The sequence below is a fragment of the Adiantum capillus-veneris genome, chromosome 27, assembly GCF_014529385.1.
Source record: "Adiantum capillus-veneris isolate H3 chromosome 27, ASM1452938v2, whole genome shotgun sequence".
NCBI lineage: Eukaryota > Viridiplantae > Streptophyta > Polypodiopsida > Polypodiales > Pteridaceae > Adiantum > Adiantum capillus-veneris.
In genome coordinates this window covers 40,246,003-40,267,349 of record NC_140957.1, presented here as the reverse complement: position 1 = coordinate 40,267,349, position 21,347 = coordinate 40,246,003, and the positions used below count along the sequence as shown (strand labels likewise).

Below are 21,347 nucleotides of genomic sequence, written 5' to 3'. Positions count from 1 at the left end.
AACGGGCAATCAGAGATTGCTAATCAGTGGTACTAGATTTATTGAAGTCTTACATCACGAATCAGAAGACTCGATGGGCTATAATGAGAGAGACCGTACCGAGAGCGAAGCCCGACACCTCGAAAGGAAATGTCTTAACCTCCAAGCGCGCTCTTTCAACAAGAGAGGGACTAATCGAATCATGCATACTACCAGAATCAAACAAAACCACCATGTGTTGACCATTCACATGACCACAACATTTCATGAGACACTCATCAATGGGAGGATCATGAGAAACTTGAAACACACTCGTGTTCTCATTTATGGCATTGACAGAGGATGTGGATTATGTGGGTTCTTTAGAGTCATTAGAGTCAAGCTTAGGACATGTTCTTTCCATGTGACCCTTGATGTGACAATGATAACATCGACCTTCCTTAGAATAAATGCTTTTCTCTTCCGACGTGATGTATCCTCCTAAAATTCCTTGTTCTGTCTTTTCATCTAAAGTGAGCTTAGGTTTAGCAATTGTGTTTGCTTTACCCTTAGGTTAATTTTGTGAGTTCTTTTCTGAGAGACTAGAGGAAGATTGGTTAGAAGAGTTACCATTCTTACCGTTCTTACTGTTCGGAGAAGTCTGAGAGGTACTTTGCGAAGTCTTGTTCTCCTTAGGCTTTTTCCCTTATTGTGCTTCATCTCCTGTGCGAGAGCAATCACTACCGCCTTGTTGAGATCTACGGGGTCGAGGACTTCGACATCAAACCTGATATAGTCGTCCAGCCCGAAAATGAAAGCCTCTTTGCGCTCATCATCCGTTATGCGTAATTGGGTGCCGAGCTGCAAAACACGATTAGAGAAATACATAACTGGCAAACCTTTTTGCTTGAGACTGCACCAATCGTCCTTCAACCGTGCTAGGTACTGTGGTGGCATAAACCGCGCCTTGAGCTTGTCTTGGAAGTCGGCCCAATTAAAGGAAAGGGGCGCGTCACCGTCGGCTTCCTCTAGGTGCAAGGCTAACTGTGCCTCTTGCCATGTGTGGTACCAATTGATGGCATCACGGACAAGGTACATGGCTGCCGTCAAAACCTTGCTATTCCCTGTCTTCTTAGTTGTCGCAAATAAGCATTAAATTGATGCAACCAAGAATGAATAACACTAGCATCCATCTTACCATCCTACTTACTGAACGTGATCTTCTCTGTGACGGGGTTGTTGGAGTTCGAGTCTCTGCTAGTTGATGAACTACCAACGTCTTTGACCGGCTCGGGTTTCGAAGTGAGTACCTCTAGGACCAACTCTTGCATGCGTTGGTCTCTCTGCGCTTCACGCTCTAACTCCAAGGCCACTCGTCTATCTTCGGTTGCCAAGCGCGCTTGCTCGCGCTCACGCTCCAAGGCTACCCTTCTGTCTTTGGCCGCCAAGCGCACTCACGCTCCAAGGCTAACCGTCTTTCTTCGCGCTCGCGATCCAATTCGGCCTTTCTTTCTTTGCACTCGCGATCCAATTCTGCCTTTCTTGCATCGCACTTGCAATCCAATTCTGCCTTTCTTTCTTCGGCCGCCAAGCGCGCTTGCTCGCGCTCACGCTCACGCTCTAAGGCTTCCGTTCTTTCTTTGCGTTCACGATCCAATTCTGCCTTTCTTTCTTCGCGCTCCAAGGTGGCCCATTGCGCTTCTTGTCGTATCATCATGTCCATCATCGTCTTAACCAAAGCCTCCATAGGATTTGGTGCAATCCTTGGCGTAGATGGCGAAGGGGGAGGGTCGGAAAAACCTCCTGGTGGGGAAAATTCTTCTTCGCCACTCCCATGCTCATCACCTCCATGCGAAGTATCCATTCCGCTTCGGGTAATGACCATACATTGAAGTCGTGGGTCCTTAAGTTCACGAGGAACTTGGGTTCTTGTGGTTCTTGGGTTCTTGAGGCTCTTGGGTTCTTGAGGTTCTTGAGGTTCTTCTTTAGCTTGCAATCTGTGTTAGAGAAGGATCTTCTCTTACCCGAGCTCTTCTCTTTCCCGCGGGCGCACCCCTTGGCGGCCTTGCGCTCACACCAAGGTTGCTTTTTCCCACCTCACGTCGATTGGCCGGCCACTAAGTGCACAGTCCGCTCTCAATGAGTGAAAAGAGAAACAAGGGGAGGCTGGACAAGCCCTTCTTTCTTGGGTTTCCTGTCACTCTTCAAAAACACGATTAGGAATCGACACGCCCAAGAGGACTTGGGTTACGTGCGACCGCAACAAGCAAAAAAAATTCTTGTGGTTCTTTCCTTGAGTGATATAGAACACTGCCAAAGCTCTGATACCAAGGTGCAGCGGATGTGAATGTTGAACTTTGCTCAAGATGAGTGCTCCGAACTGTGCTCAAGGTTCCTTTTACTTACGGAAGGGAGAGCCTTCCGTTCTTTAGTGAAAGAGTGCAAATGATCACAAACAAAGTGAATAAACACTGTGAATGAAGGTGCTGAGACTAAGAGATAGAGAGAGAAGAATACGACACCAGAATGTTGTCAAACCCTCCTCCGAAGGCCCCACTCTCTATGGCGGGAGTGGTCTACTATTGATTGCACAAATCTCTACAATGCAATGGACTTGCCTACGATGTCGACGACGACGAGACGGGGACTGAAATCTGAAAACGCTAATGGCTGAAATCTGCAAATCTTTATTTGTTGAATTCTAACTCTATGTCGGTGATGACGACGATGACGACGATCCGCTGAAAACGCAGATGCTGAAATCTGCGTTTTCTGGGCTGAATCTGCAAACGTTGGCTGATCTGACCGTGCAGCAAGGATCTGTAGCGGGAAGGTGTTGCGGGAAGGTAAGATCTGCGAGGTTTGGGGGTTCTACTGCGGAGTCTGACTACTGAAAATTGAAAACGCTGATGCCTATCCTGGTTTTGTCGCGGCGAAACTGCAAAATGCTATGTTGTTCTGCTGACCCAAAAACGCTATGGCTGAATCTGTGTTTGATGCAAAAAACGCTAGTGTTCTGCTGAGGAAATCTGCTAACGCCAACAAAGCTGAAATCGGCTATCGCTAGGATTTGTCTGTCGCGGGTAAGTCAAGGCGGTAAGGATCTGCTACCGCAAGGGCTATGCTACGAAGTCGTAGGGCTAAAGGCTGAAAAGCGCTAGCAGTCTTGCATCATGCAAAAACAATAGGGCTGATCAGTCTCTGCTGTTGGGGGGGGGGGGGGGTCGTCTTGCTCAGAAGGTGCACTGTAGGATGTCTGGTCCCTGCTGCCTCTTCTGCCAGAAAGTGCTAGCGCTAGCTTTTCTTATATACTGACTTACTAGAATTGCCCTACTCAATTTCCCAACAAAGTCACTTATTAATAATAAGTGATAAATGGCTAAAATAGGAAAATAGGTTTTTTGCACTGATGGAATCTGATGATAATATGATGATCGTGTTGTGTGGAACCAAAGGATATGCATCTACAATAAGTGCCTGGACATGCACGGTCTGCGAACACACCCACAAAAGTGCCAGAACACTTCCTAAGCTAGGCTAACTGAACCCTTGTCATGAAGTAGCTTGTCCACGTACACATAGGGTTAGATGTGCAGGTGACATGTGGTCAGACCAAGCTGCCTGCACCGTAATCATCCTATATAAAGAAGGGAAGCCAGACTGAGCAGTCTGCGCTGTGAATAATCTATGAGAAGAGGAAAGGCCAAACCAATCTGTCTGCGCCATCTTGCATGTATCTCCTACCTCCGATCCTCCGATGTCAACCAAAACGTAATCCATGCCACAATGCCACCTGTAAGGTGCAGCGGAATGAATGTTGTATTTTCTCAAGATTAGTGATCCTTATTGCTCAAGGTTCCTTTTAGTTCTTAGGGAAGGAGAGAGCCTTCCGTCTTGTGGAGAGTGCTATGATCACGAACAAAGTGAGTGGATATTGTGCGTGCAAGTGAATGAGACCGAGAGGAGAGAAAAGAGATACGACACCCGAGAGGTTGTAAAACCCTCCTCCGAAGGCCCCACTCGTCGGCGAGAGTGGTCTAACTTTGATTGCACAAAGGTGTACAATGCGTATGCAATGGACTGATGCAACTTGGACTATGCTGATGACGACGACGGTGATGACGACGACGACTTGGTGGCTAAAGTCTGTGATCTTCTAATCGCTGAATTTCGGGACTGTTTTGGTGGCTGAAAATGATTGTTTTGGTTGCGTTTTCTTGGGCTAAAGATGGGGGAACTTCTGCAACCAATCTAGGATGTATCTGCTACCTTGCTAAAGGCTGAAAATGCTGTGTATCTGCGACAGGTTGGGGCTGAAAGTCAAAACGCTACAGCATGGCTGAGCGTTAGTAAAAACGCTGGGTCACTAGGCACTTCTGCTCTGCGAACCGGATAGATCTGCAAACGCTAGAAGCTTTGGGGGATGAGGGCGATCAAGCATGGGCTGAAAACGCCTTGGGATCTTGGTACTGATGAGGGAAGCAAAAACGCTACAAGGCTGATGGTGCTGAGGGAGGGGTACTGCTGAGAAGTTGTCTGTTGAGCGGGAAGCTCCTGCTGCCTCTTCTGCCAGAAAGTGCTAGCTTGGGTTTACTTATATATTAACTTAGCAAAATTGCCCTACCTACTTTTGTTGGAAAGTCACTTAAAAATAATAAGTGAAAATAACCAAAAATAGGAAAATAGGCGAAATGCACTGGAAAATTCCCCTGATTGAATCTGATGGATTCTGAAGGGAATACTGATGATCATGCTGTGCGCAACCAAAGGATATGCATCTATGCTAAGTGACTGGGCATGCACGGTCTACGAATAGACTCACAAAAGTGTCAGATCATTGTTAATCTAGACTTGACTGGACTGACTGAACCCTGCTGTGGTGTAGCTTGTCCACGGACACATAGGGTTGGGATGTGTCACGTGACATCCCCTCTTTTTCAAAGTGAGGTATTGGTACCGAACTGTATGGCGTCGAGGGAGATCGCCAATAGCATCCGGAATCCTGGAAGTGACTCTTCGCCGGCCAGCTCTGATGCGTGGGTCGTGCGGTACTTGAATTTCATAAAGGTCTACAACGCTTGCTTCTTTGGGCCGCGCCGAAAGCGACACAAAGTCTTTTGTGGCTCCTTCAATGCTTCAACTTCGTCTAGAGACCTGCTTCTTTCGTCTTCAAGAATCTCCATGGCTGAAAATTCCTGAAACCATTTCCAACACAAAACCATGAACATACCCATTCCATGTAAAGTGAAGGGAAAAAATCTCGTCTTCCTGAAAGACTGTGCATGCAATGTAGATGAACAAAGAGACGGAGTGACAACCCGTTCATCAAACACATGCAAACAATGAGATCGAATCTTTCGCTTATGATTTAGAGCAATCAACTGTGGCAATTCACAACGGAAATGCCCATGCTTGGTGCTCTCACTTTCATGTGCTCGTTCGGAAACTGTGTCATGCCAAGGAAGAGACATGGAATGTGACTTCCTTACATACATACTTTTCAGCTTTTCATGAAAAATCCGCATACATTCGTGCTCATCCATGAGAGAAACGTGTTCAACATACAGTATGTCATGCCTAAGAAAAGGGATCACATAACGATGTTGACTAAAATCCAGGAAACGATCACGAATGAAACATTCGAACAATGCGTGCGTATCAATCATGCGAACACATAATACTTCCTATGATGGTTCGATGGATCTAGGCTCGAGAGCCAAGATCACTTCTTCCTGAGGGATCGAATCGTCCTGTGGGGGTTCTTTGGACCTCGACTCGAAAACCAAGATCGGTTCTTCGTGATTGATTGAATCTACAACGAGGTTAGCTTCGCTAGAAAAAGCATCCACTAACACATCATCCTTGTGAACAATCACATCATCTTCATGCAACTCATCATGCTTGTGAGAAGTCACATCTTGATCATGCAAATTATCATGTTTGTCTTTATTATCCAAATCATCATGCAAATCATGGTCAATCAAATCATCATGCAAATCAATATCATTCAATTCCTCACCATGCTTCATACAATCATGCAAATCCTGGGTATCATGCTTTGGAGAAGAAGAGACTAAGAGAGTCTCCTTTTCCCGAATCCTTTCAATCTTGTCCTGCATATTAGCAATGAGAGATGGAGAATGAGCAATGTCCTCTCCATGAATGACAGTAGGAGAATCACTTTTGGCATTGAGAGTTAAAGTGTTAGCCTCAAAATCAATGAGAGCGTTAGTATCACGGAACCATCGAATGCCCAAAATCATATCACAACAAATCTTCTAGTGAAGGCAGTCTATTGAATTGCAAACAACACATCAAGGCACTCCTCCGTGATGAGAGAGACCTCGATAGGAGATTGTGGACTAACTTCGAGGCGGGCTCTCTCAACAAGAGAGGAACTGATCACGTCATGCATACTACCTAGGTCAAACAATATGACAAAACGGTGCCCCGACGTACGACCATAACATTTAATGAGAGAATCATCAATGGGAGGGTCCTGAGAAACTTGGGGCACACTCGTGTTATCATTCATTGCATTGACAGAGGAAGTGGATGCTGTGGGTTCTTCAGATTCATTCGATTCAAGCTTAGGACATGTTCTTTTTATGTGACCCTTAATGTGACAATGAAAACAACGACCTTCCTTAGAATAAATGCTTTGTTCTTCCGATGTGATGTATCCTCTACAATTCCTTGTGCTACCTTTTCATCTGGAGTAAGCTTAGGTTTAGCACTTGTGTTAGCCTTACCCTTAGATTCATTGGAAGAATTCTTTGATGAGAGACTGTTGGAAGATTGGTTAGAAGAGTTATCATTCTTACCATTCTTACCGTTCTGAGGGTTCTGAGAAGTCTGCGAGGTACTTGTGGAAGTCTTGTTCTCCTTAGGTTTCTCTTGTTGTGCTTCATCTCCTGTGCGAGAGCAATCGCTACCGCCTTGTTGAGATCGATCGGATCGAGTACCTCGACATCGTACTTGATATACTCATCCAATCCAAAGAGAAAAGCCTCTTTGCGCTCATCATCTGATTTTCGTAATTGAGTGCCTAGCTGCAAAACACGATTAGAAAAAGACATGACTGGTATACCATTTTGCTTGAGAGAGCGCCAATCGTCTTTCAATCGTGCGAGGTACTGAGGTGGCATAAACCGCGCCTTGAGCTTGTTTTGGAAATCAGCCCAATCGAAGGAAAGGGGCGTGAATCCGTCAGCTGCCTCTAGGTGCGCGGCTAGCTGTGCCTCTTGCCATGCGTGGTACCAATTGATGGCATCACCAGCAAGGTACATAGCTGCCGTCAAAACTTTGCTATTTCCTGTCTTCTTAGCTGTAGCAAAATAAGCATTAAATTGATGCAACCAAGAATGAATAACTGTAGCATCCATCTTACCGTCATACTTACTGAAAGTCAACTTCTCTGTGACTGGATGGTTGGAATCCGCGTCGTGGCTTGCGCCACTTGACGAACTTCCACGATCTTTGGGTGGTTCGGTCTTCGAGGCTAGCACGTGGGAAATAAATTCTTGAGTACGTAGCTCCCTTTGAGCTTCACGCTCGGCGTCCCTTTCTGCTTTTCGTTCATCGCGCTCGCGTTCGAAAGCAAGGCGATTGGTTTCTTGTTGTGCCAACGCAACTCGATTCGCTTCCAAAGTGACGCGAGTCGCTTCTTGTTGTGCCAGCATCATGTCCATCACTGACTTGACCATCATCTCCATAGGAGTTAGTACAACTCGTGGCGTAGATGGCGAAGGGGGAGGGTCGAAAAAGTCTCCTGGTGGGGAAAAATCTTCGCCGCCTCTCTCATGCTCATCACCTGTATGCGAAGTATCCATTCCGCTTCGGGTGACGACCATGCACTATGATCTTTGGTTCTTAAGTTCACGAGGAACTTGGTTTCTTGAGGGTCTTGGTTCTTGGGTTCTTGGGTTCTTGAGGATCTTGAGGTTCTTGAGGGTTTCTTTCGCTTGCAAATCGCGTTCGAGAAGGATCTTCTCCTCACCCGAGTTCTACTCTTTTCTGCGGGTGCACCCCTTGGCGGCCTTGCGCTCACACCAAGGTTGCTTTTTCCCACCTCACGTCGATTGGCCGGCCGCTAAGTGCACGGTCCGCTCTCAATGAGTGAAAAGAGACACAAGGGGAGGCTGGACAAGCCCTTCTTTCTTGGGATTCCTATCACTCTTCAACAAAACACGATTAGAAATCGCCACGCCCAAGTAAGCTTGGGTTCGTGCGACCGCAACAAGCAAAAAAAAATCTTGTGGTTCTTTCCTTGAGTAATGCAGAACACTTCCAAGCTCTGATACCAATGTCAGGTGCAGCGGAATGAATGTTGTATTTTCTCAAGATTAGTGATCCTTATTGCTCAAGGTTCCTTTTAGTTCTTAGGGAAGGAGAGAGCCTTCCGTCTTGTGGAGAGTGCTATGATCACGAACAAAGTGAGTGGATATTGTGTGTGCAAGTGAATGAGACCGAGAGAAGGAGAGAAAAGAGATACGACACCCGAGAGGTTGTAAAACCCTCCTCTGAAGGCCCCACTCTCGTCGGCGAGAGTGGTCTAACTTTGATTGCACAAAGGTGTACAATGCGTATGCAATGGATTGATGCAACTTGGACTATGTTGATGACGACGACGGTGATGACGACGACGACTTGGTGGCTGAAGTCTGTGATCTTCTAATCGCTGAATTTCGGGACTGTTTTGGTGGCTGAAAATGACTGTTTGGGTTGCGTTTTCTTGGGCTAAAGATGGGGGAACTTTGCAACCAATCTGGGATGTATCTGCTACCTTGCTAAAGGCTGAAAATGTTGTGTATCTGCGGCAGGTTGGGGCTGAAAGTCAAAACGCTACAGCATGGCTGAGCGTTAGTAAAACGCTGGGTCACTGGGCACTTCTGCTGCGAACCGGGTAGATCTGCAAACACTAGAAGCTTTGGGGGATGAGGGCGATCAAGCATGGGCTGAAAACGCCTTGGGATCTTGGTACTGATGAGGGAAGCAAAAACGCTACAAGGCTGATGGTGCTGAGGGAGGGGTACTGCTGAGAAGTTGCCTGTTGAGCGGGAAGCTCCTGCTGCCTCTTCTGCCAGAAAGTGCTAACTTGGGTTTGCTTATTTATTAACTTAGCAAAATTTCCCTACCTACTTTTGTTGGAAAGTCACTTAAAAATAATAAGTGAAAATAACCAAAAATAGGAAAATAGGCTAAATGCACTAGAAAATTCCCCTGACTGAATCTAATGGATTCTCAAGGGAATACTGATGATCGTGCTATGTGCAACCAGAGGATATGCATCTATGCTAAGTGACTGGGCATGCACGGTCTACGAATAGACTCACAAAAGTGCCAGATCACTGCTAACCTAGACTTGACTGGACTGACTGAACCCTGATGTACTGTAGCTTGTCCACAGACACATAGGGTTGGGATGTGTCACGTGACACCACCAAACCGCAACTCGGTGTGGCTCTCAATGTGCAACTCGGTGTGGCTCTCAATGTGAATGAGTTGGGAGTGGCCTACTGCCCAGGTCAGGGGATAAGTCTGCTATAAGGGCAACTCTGAAGGTAACTACACTACCATCCAAGCCAAGCGCCAGGTGACTCCGGATGTAGTCGCGGGATGCCTGATCTCCTGCATCTTGCGGGTAAACTCTCCAAGAGAGTCCAAAGCACTAAAGTCCCACTCCAGTTTGTAGATCCAAGCAATGAACCTGTCCAAGAAGAGAATCCAAGATCCTCTCCCTAAGTCCATGTAGATGTTCCTGTGTAAGCAAGTGATCTGACGTGTCGAGGTCAAGTGGTAAGTGTCTATCCACCCAAGATGGTGGTGTCTTCTCTGGGAATGTCGTAACCCCATATGCCATGAGCATGGACATATCTTGTGAACTCCTCTGATGAGTGCATAGGTGTGTCCATAGCAAACCACAAGTCACCACCCCCTCTGGAGTGCACAACCGCCAAATGATGGCTGGAATGAATGGATCTCAGGCCATGGAAAGCCGAAGCTGTTGATACCATGTGAGAGTGCGCGTGTGCCGAAGCGTGAGAGAGAGAGAGAGAGAGAGAGAGAGAGAGTAGACCACAAACGCAAGATATGGTGAAGAGGGGGCTGATCCATGACTACCATGAGCAAAAGTTCCAATACACAATAACCAGATGAGATGTAAGTGGGTACCCCCTTGCCCCCATAAATAGGTGCCCAAGGGGAGGTAGGGCAATGCCAGATAAAATCCCCCACACCCAACAAGAAAAGAAATATATATGAGGGCACCCAGACAAGGTGAGCGGCCGGATAGTGCAGTGGGTGGCCAACCTGGAGACATGCTAGCTGTACATGTATCCCCTAAATCTAAGTGAAGCAGCAGAGTGCTGTAAATCTAACAGTATTCCTTGTGCAACTTCGTGCGTACCAAGGCAGTCAACTGAGTACTAGTCAATGTACTGTCCATAGCCAAGAGTTGATCATGAACAAACTTTTATTCATAAAAAATGACTACATGGAAGTCCAAGCTTCAAACTTGATGGAAAATAATTGTCCGCAAAGGGTGACTCCTTGCATCGTAGAGTCTCAATCAAACATATCTCTGAGCTTTGAATCTTTGACCACATCACGCACAATTTTCAAAGTCTACTACAAAGGAGATTTCCCTTGTGCGCACCTGAACATTGACAGACATGGCCTTCGCATTACTCGCGTCCCAATCAATGCATGATTGAACAAACTCATCCTCTAACAGTCGAGTCCGTCGAGTCCACCAATTGCAATTGGACTGCACGGGTCTTGCCTTCAAGACGTCAACAATGTCCCACAAGCCTTTGCATAGAAACCACAACTGCATAATCAATGTCCAATAAGGAAAGTTATCTCCAATAAGCATAGTCACAGGGGACGCCCATTCTTGGGCTTCCCGTCCCCACTTTTCCGTCCCTACTTGCCGTCCCACCTTTTTTTTTACACTAAAAATCCATTTGAGCCACCTCCCCCGTCCCCAAACGCGTCCCTTGTGACTATGCCAATAAGTCTACAAGACCATTCATAAGATAATTGAGACACTCGAGGAGCTTGTGACAAATTAGAATGATTGCGAGAAAATCAAGCCCTCGTATGTGTCGAGGTGGAATGCCCACTACTCTCACCTACATGTCGCCTCTTATGTGCCAGGCAATTGTCAAGAGAATGACAAGAAGGTGAGAAACGAACGGCACAATATCTTGAAGCGCCTTGTGCCTAGTCCTTCCACCAAGTGCAAGGTTAGAGATCAGCTATCTCTTTGTTGGTAGCCGAAGGCGTCCTTCGAATATGTAGGTGCACAAATGGATTGCACCAAGATTGGGACCAGAAGGTTACGGATCAAAATGGGCTTGAATTGTGGCACCTGGCTATCGATATTCTTAGCCAAGCGGTGAGCTCTAATTGCTTTGAGCAACTTTGGAGCATCTACAGTGACATTACCTCATGGAAGAAGAATAGTCCTAGGGACGGAGGGCCAAAATTTTTGTTTTTCCCAGTCCTATTTCGTGCATGTTTTGCAAGCACCTCACTGAGAATTTAAAAAAGTAAATCCCCTCATTGAGATACCTTCATTGAGCAGAGACAAGCATTTGGAGGACTTGGAGTAGGAGCTTAGTCAAGAAAACTCTAACTTGGAAGCTCTCGAGATTCATATTCCACCTTGCCATGAGGCAAGCACTTCCAGAATGTTGGGGAAGAGAGCTAGGGAGGATGGTACCTACGCTTCGCCATGATTGGAGGGCGTGCAGAGAAAGCTAAAGAGAGAGAGAGAGAGAGAGAGAGAGAGAGAGAGAGAGAGAGATCGATCATCAAGCAACAAGAAAATAACACGCTATTTTATTATTGATTGAAACTTTACATATATAGAGTCTCTTGACTGATTGTAGCCACCCTTTTTACCATGCAAAACTCCACTTTAGAGAGTGGCGCATATCACTTGCGGACAGGGTGTGTTTCCACATAGGTTAGACACATTAACCACAACTTGAAATCCTAACAATCCTCGCCTCAAGCCCAAACCACTGACAATGGGCCGAGTACAGACCATGAAAGAGTTCAACAAACCACCTGAAACAATGGGCGTGCAAAGAAAGATAACGAGAGAGAGAGAGAGAGAGAGAGAGAGAGAGAGAGAGAGAGAGAGAGGACGACAGCAAGCAACAAGAAAATAATACGCTATTTTGTTAATGATTGAAACCTTACATATGTAGAGTCTCTTGATTGTAGCCACCCTTTTTACCATGCAAAACTCCACGATAAAGAGTGGTGCATATCACTTGTGACAGGGCACATGGGTTAAACACATTAACCACGACTTGAAATCCAACACAAACTATGATGTGCTTTCATAATTCACCCCCTAGAATAAGGTTTAAGCCTTTTGAACCAATTTGTCATTTGGAGCCCTAGAGTCATGTACTTATCCGATTGTTATGACATTAGGCCATCCACAATGTGATAGCGTAATTTTCTAAGACGAATGTTCTAGAAAAGTGTGCCTTAGCTTACACTTCTTAGAAATATAAAAAAAAAGTAAAGGGAGACCAAAATTGTTTTCAAAAGGTATATCTTTACACAGAAATATGATGACAAATCCTATCACGAGAAGCCATAAAGTGAAGCGTGTATGCTTTTTTTAGTAACCTCAAACTTTAGGCAGAAATGAAGGAGCGCATGGCAAGCAAAATGAGACGATTAATTCAGTTAAGTATGAGATGAAGAGGTTTGAACACAAGCACAAACCTGAAGGCCTTGCGTTCCAAGACGACGAAGAGGAAGATGCGGCATGGTGGATTCGAGAGGCGCAGAGGATGCAAACACTTCCAGAAAAAACTGGCAAACAACAGACCCTAATTATTGGAGCCCAAACTACGGAGAAGAATATGAAGCCCAAAGCAGAGACTCGCCTGAAGGAGAGCGCAGAAGATTGGTGAGCTGTCTATTCATAACATCCATTTTGTCCACAGCCCACTTTGACATTGAGGGCAGGGCTTATATCATACGAGAGGACATGTTGCTGTCGATTCGTAACATCCATTTTGTCCACAGCCCACTCGACTTTTAGAGCAGGCGTTGGCAATAGAGGCCATCACCTCAAAAGCGATCAGTTCTGATTCCTGAATATTGTCTCCTAGAAAGCAATTATTATTGGACAATATATGTCTAAGAGCTGGATCCCATTGGACGCATGTGGTGCATACAGCGCTAAGCTTTGAATTAAATGAACCCTCGTCCCCTTGTATGCGCGACAAAGTTTGCTTTGTTTCTTCTTTTTGTAGCCCTGCACTTTGCAAGGCCCTATGCACCCTATGCCCTGCAAGAACCCAGCCATTTAGAGCAAGGTACAAGAGGGGTGACATCCATTTTGTCCACAACCCACTCTGACTTTTAGAGTAGGCGTTGTCCAATGGATGTAATAGAAGTTTTGAATATTGTCTCCTAGAATACATCAAAAATTTGGCAGCCGCGCAGGTCCACCTTTTAAGAGCTTCTGATGCACTAGACAATCTAATGTAGGGGATCCAAAAAGCGTGGAGCATTGCACGCACCTGCACCTACGTCATCCAATCATTTTTTGATCGATGGTTGCCATTATGCCAAGTGGAGCATCCTCTGGCCTCATTTCAGAAGAAGCCCTTAGACCAACCAAGTCAAAATAAAAATAGAAATATATAAAAAGATAATCAATCAAAATTTAGTAATCTAAAAAAACAGTAGTAACCACAAGGCAAAACAAGGTCTAGAACCCTTCCTTTTGATCTCACCCGGTGTTACACAACCTGCAAAGCCACCAGATTTACATATTTTGGCTAGCTTCTTTGCATCTGAGAGACACCTGCAGTATGCAAGATCTTAATTGAATACATATAAAACTATTGTATTTGTTGTTATAGGTAGCATCGCTGCCTCCCAGCGACGAAAGTCCCACTCGTTTATACTAAATGATGATTAGCCATCTTTTTTGGGTGGGGGCTCACCTATCGCCCCCTTCTCTCTCTCTCTCTCTCTCTCTCTCTCTCTCTCTCTCTCTCTCTCTCTCTCTCTCTCTCTCTCTCTCTCTCTCTCTCTCTCTCTCTCTCTCTCTCCACGCACTCGTATTATATAAGCGTTCCTTAGTTAGCTCTAATTGAGCATATCGTCCTATAACTTCCTCTAAATTAGCATTCTAAGAGGGAACATTTCTCATGTCAAAAAAGCCAACCATGAAAGTACATGGAGTGACCTTCATAAGTTATGCAGCAACAATTCTTTTTCCCTCATATTATCAAAGTACAATTGGAACTGATTTAGTAGACGTAAGCCATAGAAAAACAGACCCTGCAATCAATAACAAAGCCTGTTAGGACTTCTCAATACATATCCTCAAATGGGAACCTCTAGCCGAGTGCTTTTAGGTTGTACCTTGGATCTTGTACACTCGGGCATGCTTTAAGCCTTGACAAAGGAATGGTTATTCATGTTAGGCTCCAATTGCTAGGTTGACAGGTGTAATGCTCGTTTGTGTCAAGCCAAAGTACAACTAGGTAACCACTATAGCATAATAATGGTAGCAAACACCTACAACAAGAAGTAAAAAAGGAGACCTAGATAAAATGCTACAGTGTCATATTGATCAAATATGAAATCCATTAGAAACTTTTGGTTGGGATCCTATTGCATGGAACAATTGACCACATGTAGTACAAAATTTAGTCAATAGTCGATGTTGTCCTTTACAGCAAGGCTTTTTATCATATGAGTGTATGACCGAGAGAGATAAAGAAGGGGGTGGGGGGGGGGGGGGGGGGGGGGGGGGGGGGGGGGGGGCAAGTGGAGACCCCAAAAAATGATGGCTCACCTCCGTTTAGATAGCTACTATTCCAAACCAGCCTCCTAGCTGCTTTGTCCCACTTCGCCTCCGGCGAGACACACACACACACTTTTTTGTAACTTTTGTTGGTAGAATTTATAGGTGGGAAACCTCAAAGCAAGGAAAACCCATGAAAAATAAGAGATACAATAAAGCAGAGCACCATGAGGCTCCGAAGGCTAGAAACAATCAAAGTAAATCATGTAGGCATCAAGAGTGATGTCCCCAACATCATGAGCAAAACGCAGCGCTTCACCAAGCGACAATTTGAAATAGGTAAAGGGGTCAGCATCAGTGCCTTGAAACATTAATGAGTTCCTATGGTGCTAGATAGCCCACAGAACCCAAAATATGACCTAATGAAAGAACACCGTAAACTGATTCCTTCATGAAAAATGTCATCCACCACAAGATTCCTTTTTGGGAAAGAAAATACGCTTGGCGAGGAGATCGTTCAACCAAATTTGAAGAGAAGGCCCTGATCCAATGCAGACTCTCCAATCAAAGGGAGTTACCCACAGAGGATTGTCAACCATGCCATGCCAAATGCAAAGTGACAGCCTTCTAATCAACAACAAGAGAAGAAGTAAAGGGACATCCAGGAATGTTTCCTTCAAGCTTTTCAAAAATAACATCCCAATATGTCGGCTATCAATGACCAAAAGATGGTGTGACAATATGCATACACAAATGTGAGACTATGAGAGCCCAGGGTTGTTGCCACTCCACCAAGACTGGCAATAGCATAGCTTTCCAAGCAAGAACATGACATCACAAGTCCAAAATATTCAGCCCTTCAAGCCGCTCGGGAGAACACAGCTTGTCCATAGATAAAAGTAGAAGACCCTTCGTGCTAGACGAGGTCCGCTAGAAGGGCTCTAAATATTAGACGTAAGGGACTATAAGCGCAATTGAGACCATCATAACAAAGGCAAGTAAAACTGCACATAAGCCACGAGAATGCATTGGACAATCCTGAGATGCACATGTAGTGGCCACATGGAGAATTTCCAATAATTCATCTTGGAATGCAGACGTTGGAGTACCCAATCCATTTTTTGTGCAGCTGATATATCCCAAGCCAACGGATAACCCAAATGGCAAACTATAACGTGTGGAGGAACAATCTCCCCAGCCCACAGTATCTTATGCCAATCACACTCTTTCAAAGGTAATTGCTTGGATTTACAAAAATTAATTTTTGCCAATTCAAACTAGTGAAGTATGCATAAATCATAGTGATTGCGAGGCATAAATAAAGAATCATCCACATAGGCCTGACTGATAAAGTGTTGTCTAGAAGGTAATGTTAGGCCATGCAATCTACCGATGGAGGTCAAGGAATCCAAATACATAAGCAAGGGGTGTGTAGTGATTGCATAAAGCAAAGCATTGAGAGGGCATCCCTGCCTTATTGAGTGTCCCAAAGGTCAAGATTCTGTAAGAGATCCATCCAACGAACCTGCAGAAGTGTAATGTGCATACAAGAAAAATACGACACGAGATAGCCTAGGCCCAAATCCAAAGTGTTGCGTGGTATCTGCAACATAATCCCAACGAACAATATCAAATTCCTTTTCAATGTCAAAGTCTTGCATAACCAAGACATCCTATTGAGTGTATTTTGAAATATTCCATTCCAATGATGACATTCATGAGGTTATCAGTTTTATATCGTGAATGAAATCGTATTGAGATTCATGCGAGCCTTCATGCAAAAAGCACTTGAGTTGGTTAACAAGCATTTGGGCCATTTATTTATTAACCACAAGCATGAGTGTAATAGGCCGTCAATGAGAGAATTCTTCACATAATGCATGCTTGGGTATCAAATTGAGCAAACCTTCTTTCCAAGAGGAGGGCAATTCCTCCTACTTCAGGGCCATATTCATCATGATCAACAATGACAGCTTTAAATAATCCCTAAAAGACAATAAAAATTACATAGAAAGACCTTCCCAACCAGGAGCTTTCCACCAACCCAAATCAAGCAAGCTGGCATACAATTTTGACTCAGTGAAAACAACTTCCAAGTCTTGAGCCTGCTGCATCAAAAGAATGGGAGTAACATATGATAGAAACAAGTGACGCGCTTGGTGAGCTTCTTGCGTGGGAGAAAAAGGAGCCTCAAAGATCGTGCCATAATGAGAGTGCAAGGCTTGCGCCAGCTCCCATAAGGAGGAGGTCCACTCCCCTGACGATAATTCAACTTTCTGTATAGCTTGAGACTGCCTAGAGTGATGCAGATGCAATAAGAATTGTTTAGAAGCACATCCTTGATCTGGAATAGCTTGTGGACGAGCTTGAGTCAGTCTTTTGGCCAATTTCCTCTCATCGTTATGCCGTAACATAGTGCAAGCAAAGAGCAACTCAGTCATTTGAGTCTCAATAACAGAAGAATTGTTAGTCAAGTGCATTAATGTGCTACAAGTATCCTTTGCATGTTTAACATGCTCTCTTAATTGTGACAAAGAATACCTGCCATAATCCTGGATAACACATTGAACATGCATAACAAAGCAAAACCATGTTGTGTCCATATCAACATGCATCTGAGAGGTCAAAGGCGGGATAATATCCACAATCATAGTGCAAAACATATCATATTTGAGATAAGAATTATTGACATGCAAAAGTCTCTCCCTAGGTAAGGAGTCATAGACAAAAAAGGAGCCAAAATGAAGTTTCAAGCATGCAGGAAAATGATCTGAGAGAAACGTAGCATAATCATTCCTCATCTCACATACAAAGTTTTCATGTTAAGAAATAGGGCGTAGCTAAGTAGATATTAGAGTAGTTTACTTAATGGAGAGAGTTAATTTTCAACACGAGATTATAGAAAGAGACAGAGAGAGAGAGAGAGAGAGAGCGCACACGATATACGTGGTTCACCAAATGTGGCTATGTTGTCGGAATGTGTGTGGTCTAGCTGGGAAGGTGCAGGCCCTCTGGCTGTGAGAGTTCGTGATGAGAGTCACAAACACTTTAAGAAAAAGCGTTTATGTAAAATCACCAACCCTCTTTCTAAGGGTGACTAAGAATCTAAGAGCATTCGTGACAGCAAAGTCACAAACCCTCTTACCAATCGTGCTTGGAATTCGCTTGCTTTCATAGTGGATATCATGATAAGAATATCAACAAATCACATTCAATTTCACTCAAATAGACCATTTAAAAACACTAAAGTCAATGCTCATACAAGCACAAATCTCAATCTAAACCCAAACCTCTTTCATGGTATCATGGGCCTCGCCCCCAATTACATAGTCGTAACATCAAACAACTGAAAGGAATGCTCAAGCTTCCCACCTTCACGGACATGATTTTTTGATTTTTCATAGATTTAAGAGCTACTAAGTTGAAGCCCACACACCATTTTGATCATGGGAAACCCTAATTCACTCCCTCACAAGCTCAGATACAAAATTGCGAAGAGGCGGGACTGCAGCACATACAAATTGGGCAACCATGGAAGCTATTGCACACCGTAGAAGAAAATTGCAGGGGTTTTCAGTAAAAATCAGCCCTCTCTCTCTTCCCCGCAGAATTTTCAGCTGAGGTGTCAATTTTTAGGCCATTATTCCACTTTGGACCAAAACTAGGCCATTTTCAGCTCATTTTTTACCCAAAAAATCTCGTTTTTGATGCGAAAAATCCCAAACGGGGTCAAAAAATCCCTAAATTTGTGGGATCACTCGCATAAGCTTAGAAAGCATAGATATGCATCATTTTTCATCAATATACCGTTTTGGATCACTTTCCATGCAATTTTGCAACGACGCATGTGAGCCGCTATTTTCGACAGTTTTTGCCCGCATCAGACTTTATAGGCGAGATGGGTGTGCCACCATGAAACACTTGAAATATGTACATTGTCAAACCAAATTAAGCATCTTATCAAGTAGGAAATCACGCAAAGGTGCCACATACAGGGCCACGATTCCCCAAAAGGTATGTTGTAGTAGACGCTTCAACATATATCACAATATGTACATTATTGTTTTTATTCCCATGCATTGAGAAGTGTCAAAAGTGAGGTGAATGTTTTTGCTTCACATTATGTACATACCAAGGCATGACATCCACCCCCTTTAAACCTGCACATCCTCTGGTATGTGCCAATGTGATTGCTTCTTTGTTTGCATACACCTTGATTGTAAGCATCTAATGAGAGATGCAACAAGAACATAGTTCCCACCTGGGTCATATGGAAAGCATACAATTTTTTTGTCATAATAGCACAACCATATGATAAGAAATTATAGGCATAATATTGGAGGGATATCCATCAAGAACATCAAAGCATTTCCCTCTATCAAAGGGCATATAAATACTCAAACAATGTCTATAAGCATCATAATGTCCTCCTGGGTCATATGGTAACATCAAAAAGTCCCACATATGTCACATAGCATGAATTTCTAGTGAATTTACATCAACCCCTCTAGTATCCAAACTTTTAGCGTGCATCCCTGAACCATCAAGCTCCATATTATCCATTACCTCATTTGGTGCCTCATAAGCTACATGTATAACTTCTCTTCTAGGCATGAAATCATGTAGAACCTCATCCAATAATATCATAAGATCTACCTCATGCTCATCTCCTTCTTTCTGTAGGTCACATAACTCATTGTACGTTTGGAAATCCCTATCATCAGGAGCTTTAAATTCCTCCAAAGCATCGTCTAAAAGAGCCATAAGCTCCATGTCCTCTTGTTCTTGTTGTCCCAATTCATAACATGATTGATCTCTTTAGAACCCTTTTTGTATGTGGCATGGAAACCATCCAAAGATTTATCCAAAAGATACATAAGATCCTCTTCAATGGGACCCTCTTGAGGGCATATCCCATGCTGTAGTGGATCCTCATCACATGTGGTATGCATATATGCCATATTTCCTTGACACTTTTTCTCTACCATCACACCTTCTTTCAAGTACCTTTGTACTTCAATCTCACAAAAATTAGCATGCTTCACAAAGATAGAAGTCAATTCTTTTTCCATTTCATCATCGTAACCCTTCCAGTCCTTAGTAGGAGTGGGTGGTTGCATATCAACTTGCATCCCCTCCAAACAAGAGTCTACAACTTTGAAATACATCTCATCCACCAATACACAAGCATATGTATCACATTGAAGAGCATCGGCATCGCAAAAACCATTATCTTCATTTGGAGATTTGTGAACCTCTTTGAAGCATGAACCAAGTTCCAAATCACAATACTCTATGTCATCCTGGGTCATACCATTTTGCATGTTTACATGTCCTAGGCTACATCCATGCTATACCACATGCTTTACAACATCTTTATCATCCTTTTTGTCACAACAAGATCATTTTAGCATAACCAACTCACCAAAAGCATTGTAAGCATCACAAGAAGGAATCCATTCCTATAAATCCCCAATAAAAAGTGAGCTCACGTAAGCATCTTTTGCAGATTGAGTGCCATCCATAGTATCTTTGACCATAGGTCTATATGCAAACTCCATAGCATCGCACAAGGAATCACAATGCTCTTGTGCCAAAACTAAAACACCAAGTTTTGCTTAAACAGCTTTTAGTATATCCTCATCTTTTGCATGTAACAATGTTTTGTCCTGTAGAAGGCACTAGTATCTTTTTATGAATTTGATTGCGATAAATTGTATAGCATGGTACTTGAATCAATTTGTTACTTTCAACATTTTGCACAGCATCTGCTTTTGTAGAAGCAGTGTGCTCCATTTCCCATTCCATAAAGCCCAAGGTTTCTTGTGTAAAAGCATTTGAAAGAGCATCACAGTTGTCTCCACATTCCTTTGCAATCTCTTGGACTTGCTGATAGAAATTTGGAGCCACTAATTGTTGAAAGGATGTGATCATCAATCTGCCAGGAAGCCCTTGAACCCTCATCTCCATTTCATGGAGCTCAAGAAAGCCTCTTGGGTCATAACCCTCAAAAACATTACATTTCTCGTACACTGCACCCAATGCAATCCCCACTCCTTCTTCCATCTGCATCACTTTGGTTAACCAAATCTTGTTTGATTCTATATCGGCTATCCCTTGCTAGAATAACATCATGTACATCAAACTTTATATCATCACAAATCCTCACCCTAGCCACTTCGCGTCGGGTTCACCAGAAATGTCACAAAGTTGTGTGCACAGGCTGGGAAGACACTGGGTCTTTGGCTGTGGGAGTTCTTGACAAAGAGAAGAAGACTAAACTGCTCGTAGTTATTTTGTATCAGAGAAAACACACACATAGAGATTTAATTTATGTTAGTAGAGAAAATATCACCCTTCATATTTCTGATTTCAGAGTGGATTGCGCAGAGTAGACGTGGGAAGGTAGTTTCTTGCCCCTCAATGCAGGGCCACGATTCCTATGTTTCTTTTTATGTACCCACTTCTGAAATTAATATAACTTTCTTTCCCATTCGACGTCTCTTTCATCTTGTGCTTAATTTTTGAACATTGTGTATTTTTATTGTATGATTTCAATCTGTATATGTCCTAATTGCATGTTTAAATTTGA

General features: G+C 43.8%; 2 protein-coding genes across 5 annotated transcripts in view; both read right to left on the bottom strand.

Moving 5' to 3' along the window:
• LOC147421828 (putative aldo-keto reductase 1) overlaps positions 1-13,328 on the bottom strand; it is a 52,538-nt gene extending 39,210 nt beyond the window's left edge. For 2 of the 4 annotated variants that reach the window (XM_086502593.1, XM_086502591.1), the window contains exon 1: positions 12,712-12,868. In XM_086502593.1, coding sequence (XP_086358719.1) covers positions 12,712-12,756 — 45 coding nt within the window. In that variant the 5' untranslated portion in view covers positions 12,757-12,868. The other 2 variants (XM_086502594.1, XM_086502592.1) reach the window with 2 other exon arrangements.
• Positions 13,329-16,758: 3,430 nt separating this feature from the next.
• On the bottom strand, positions 16,759-20,079 carry LOC147421827 (uncharacterized). Its single transcript, XM_086502976.1, is given in 3 exon segments — positions 16,759-17,307; positions 19,253-19,587; positions 19,590-20,079. Coding segments are annotated over 3 exon segments (1,374 nt in total).
• Between the last annotated feature and the right edge of the window lie 1,268 nt (positions 20,080-21,347).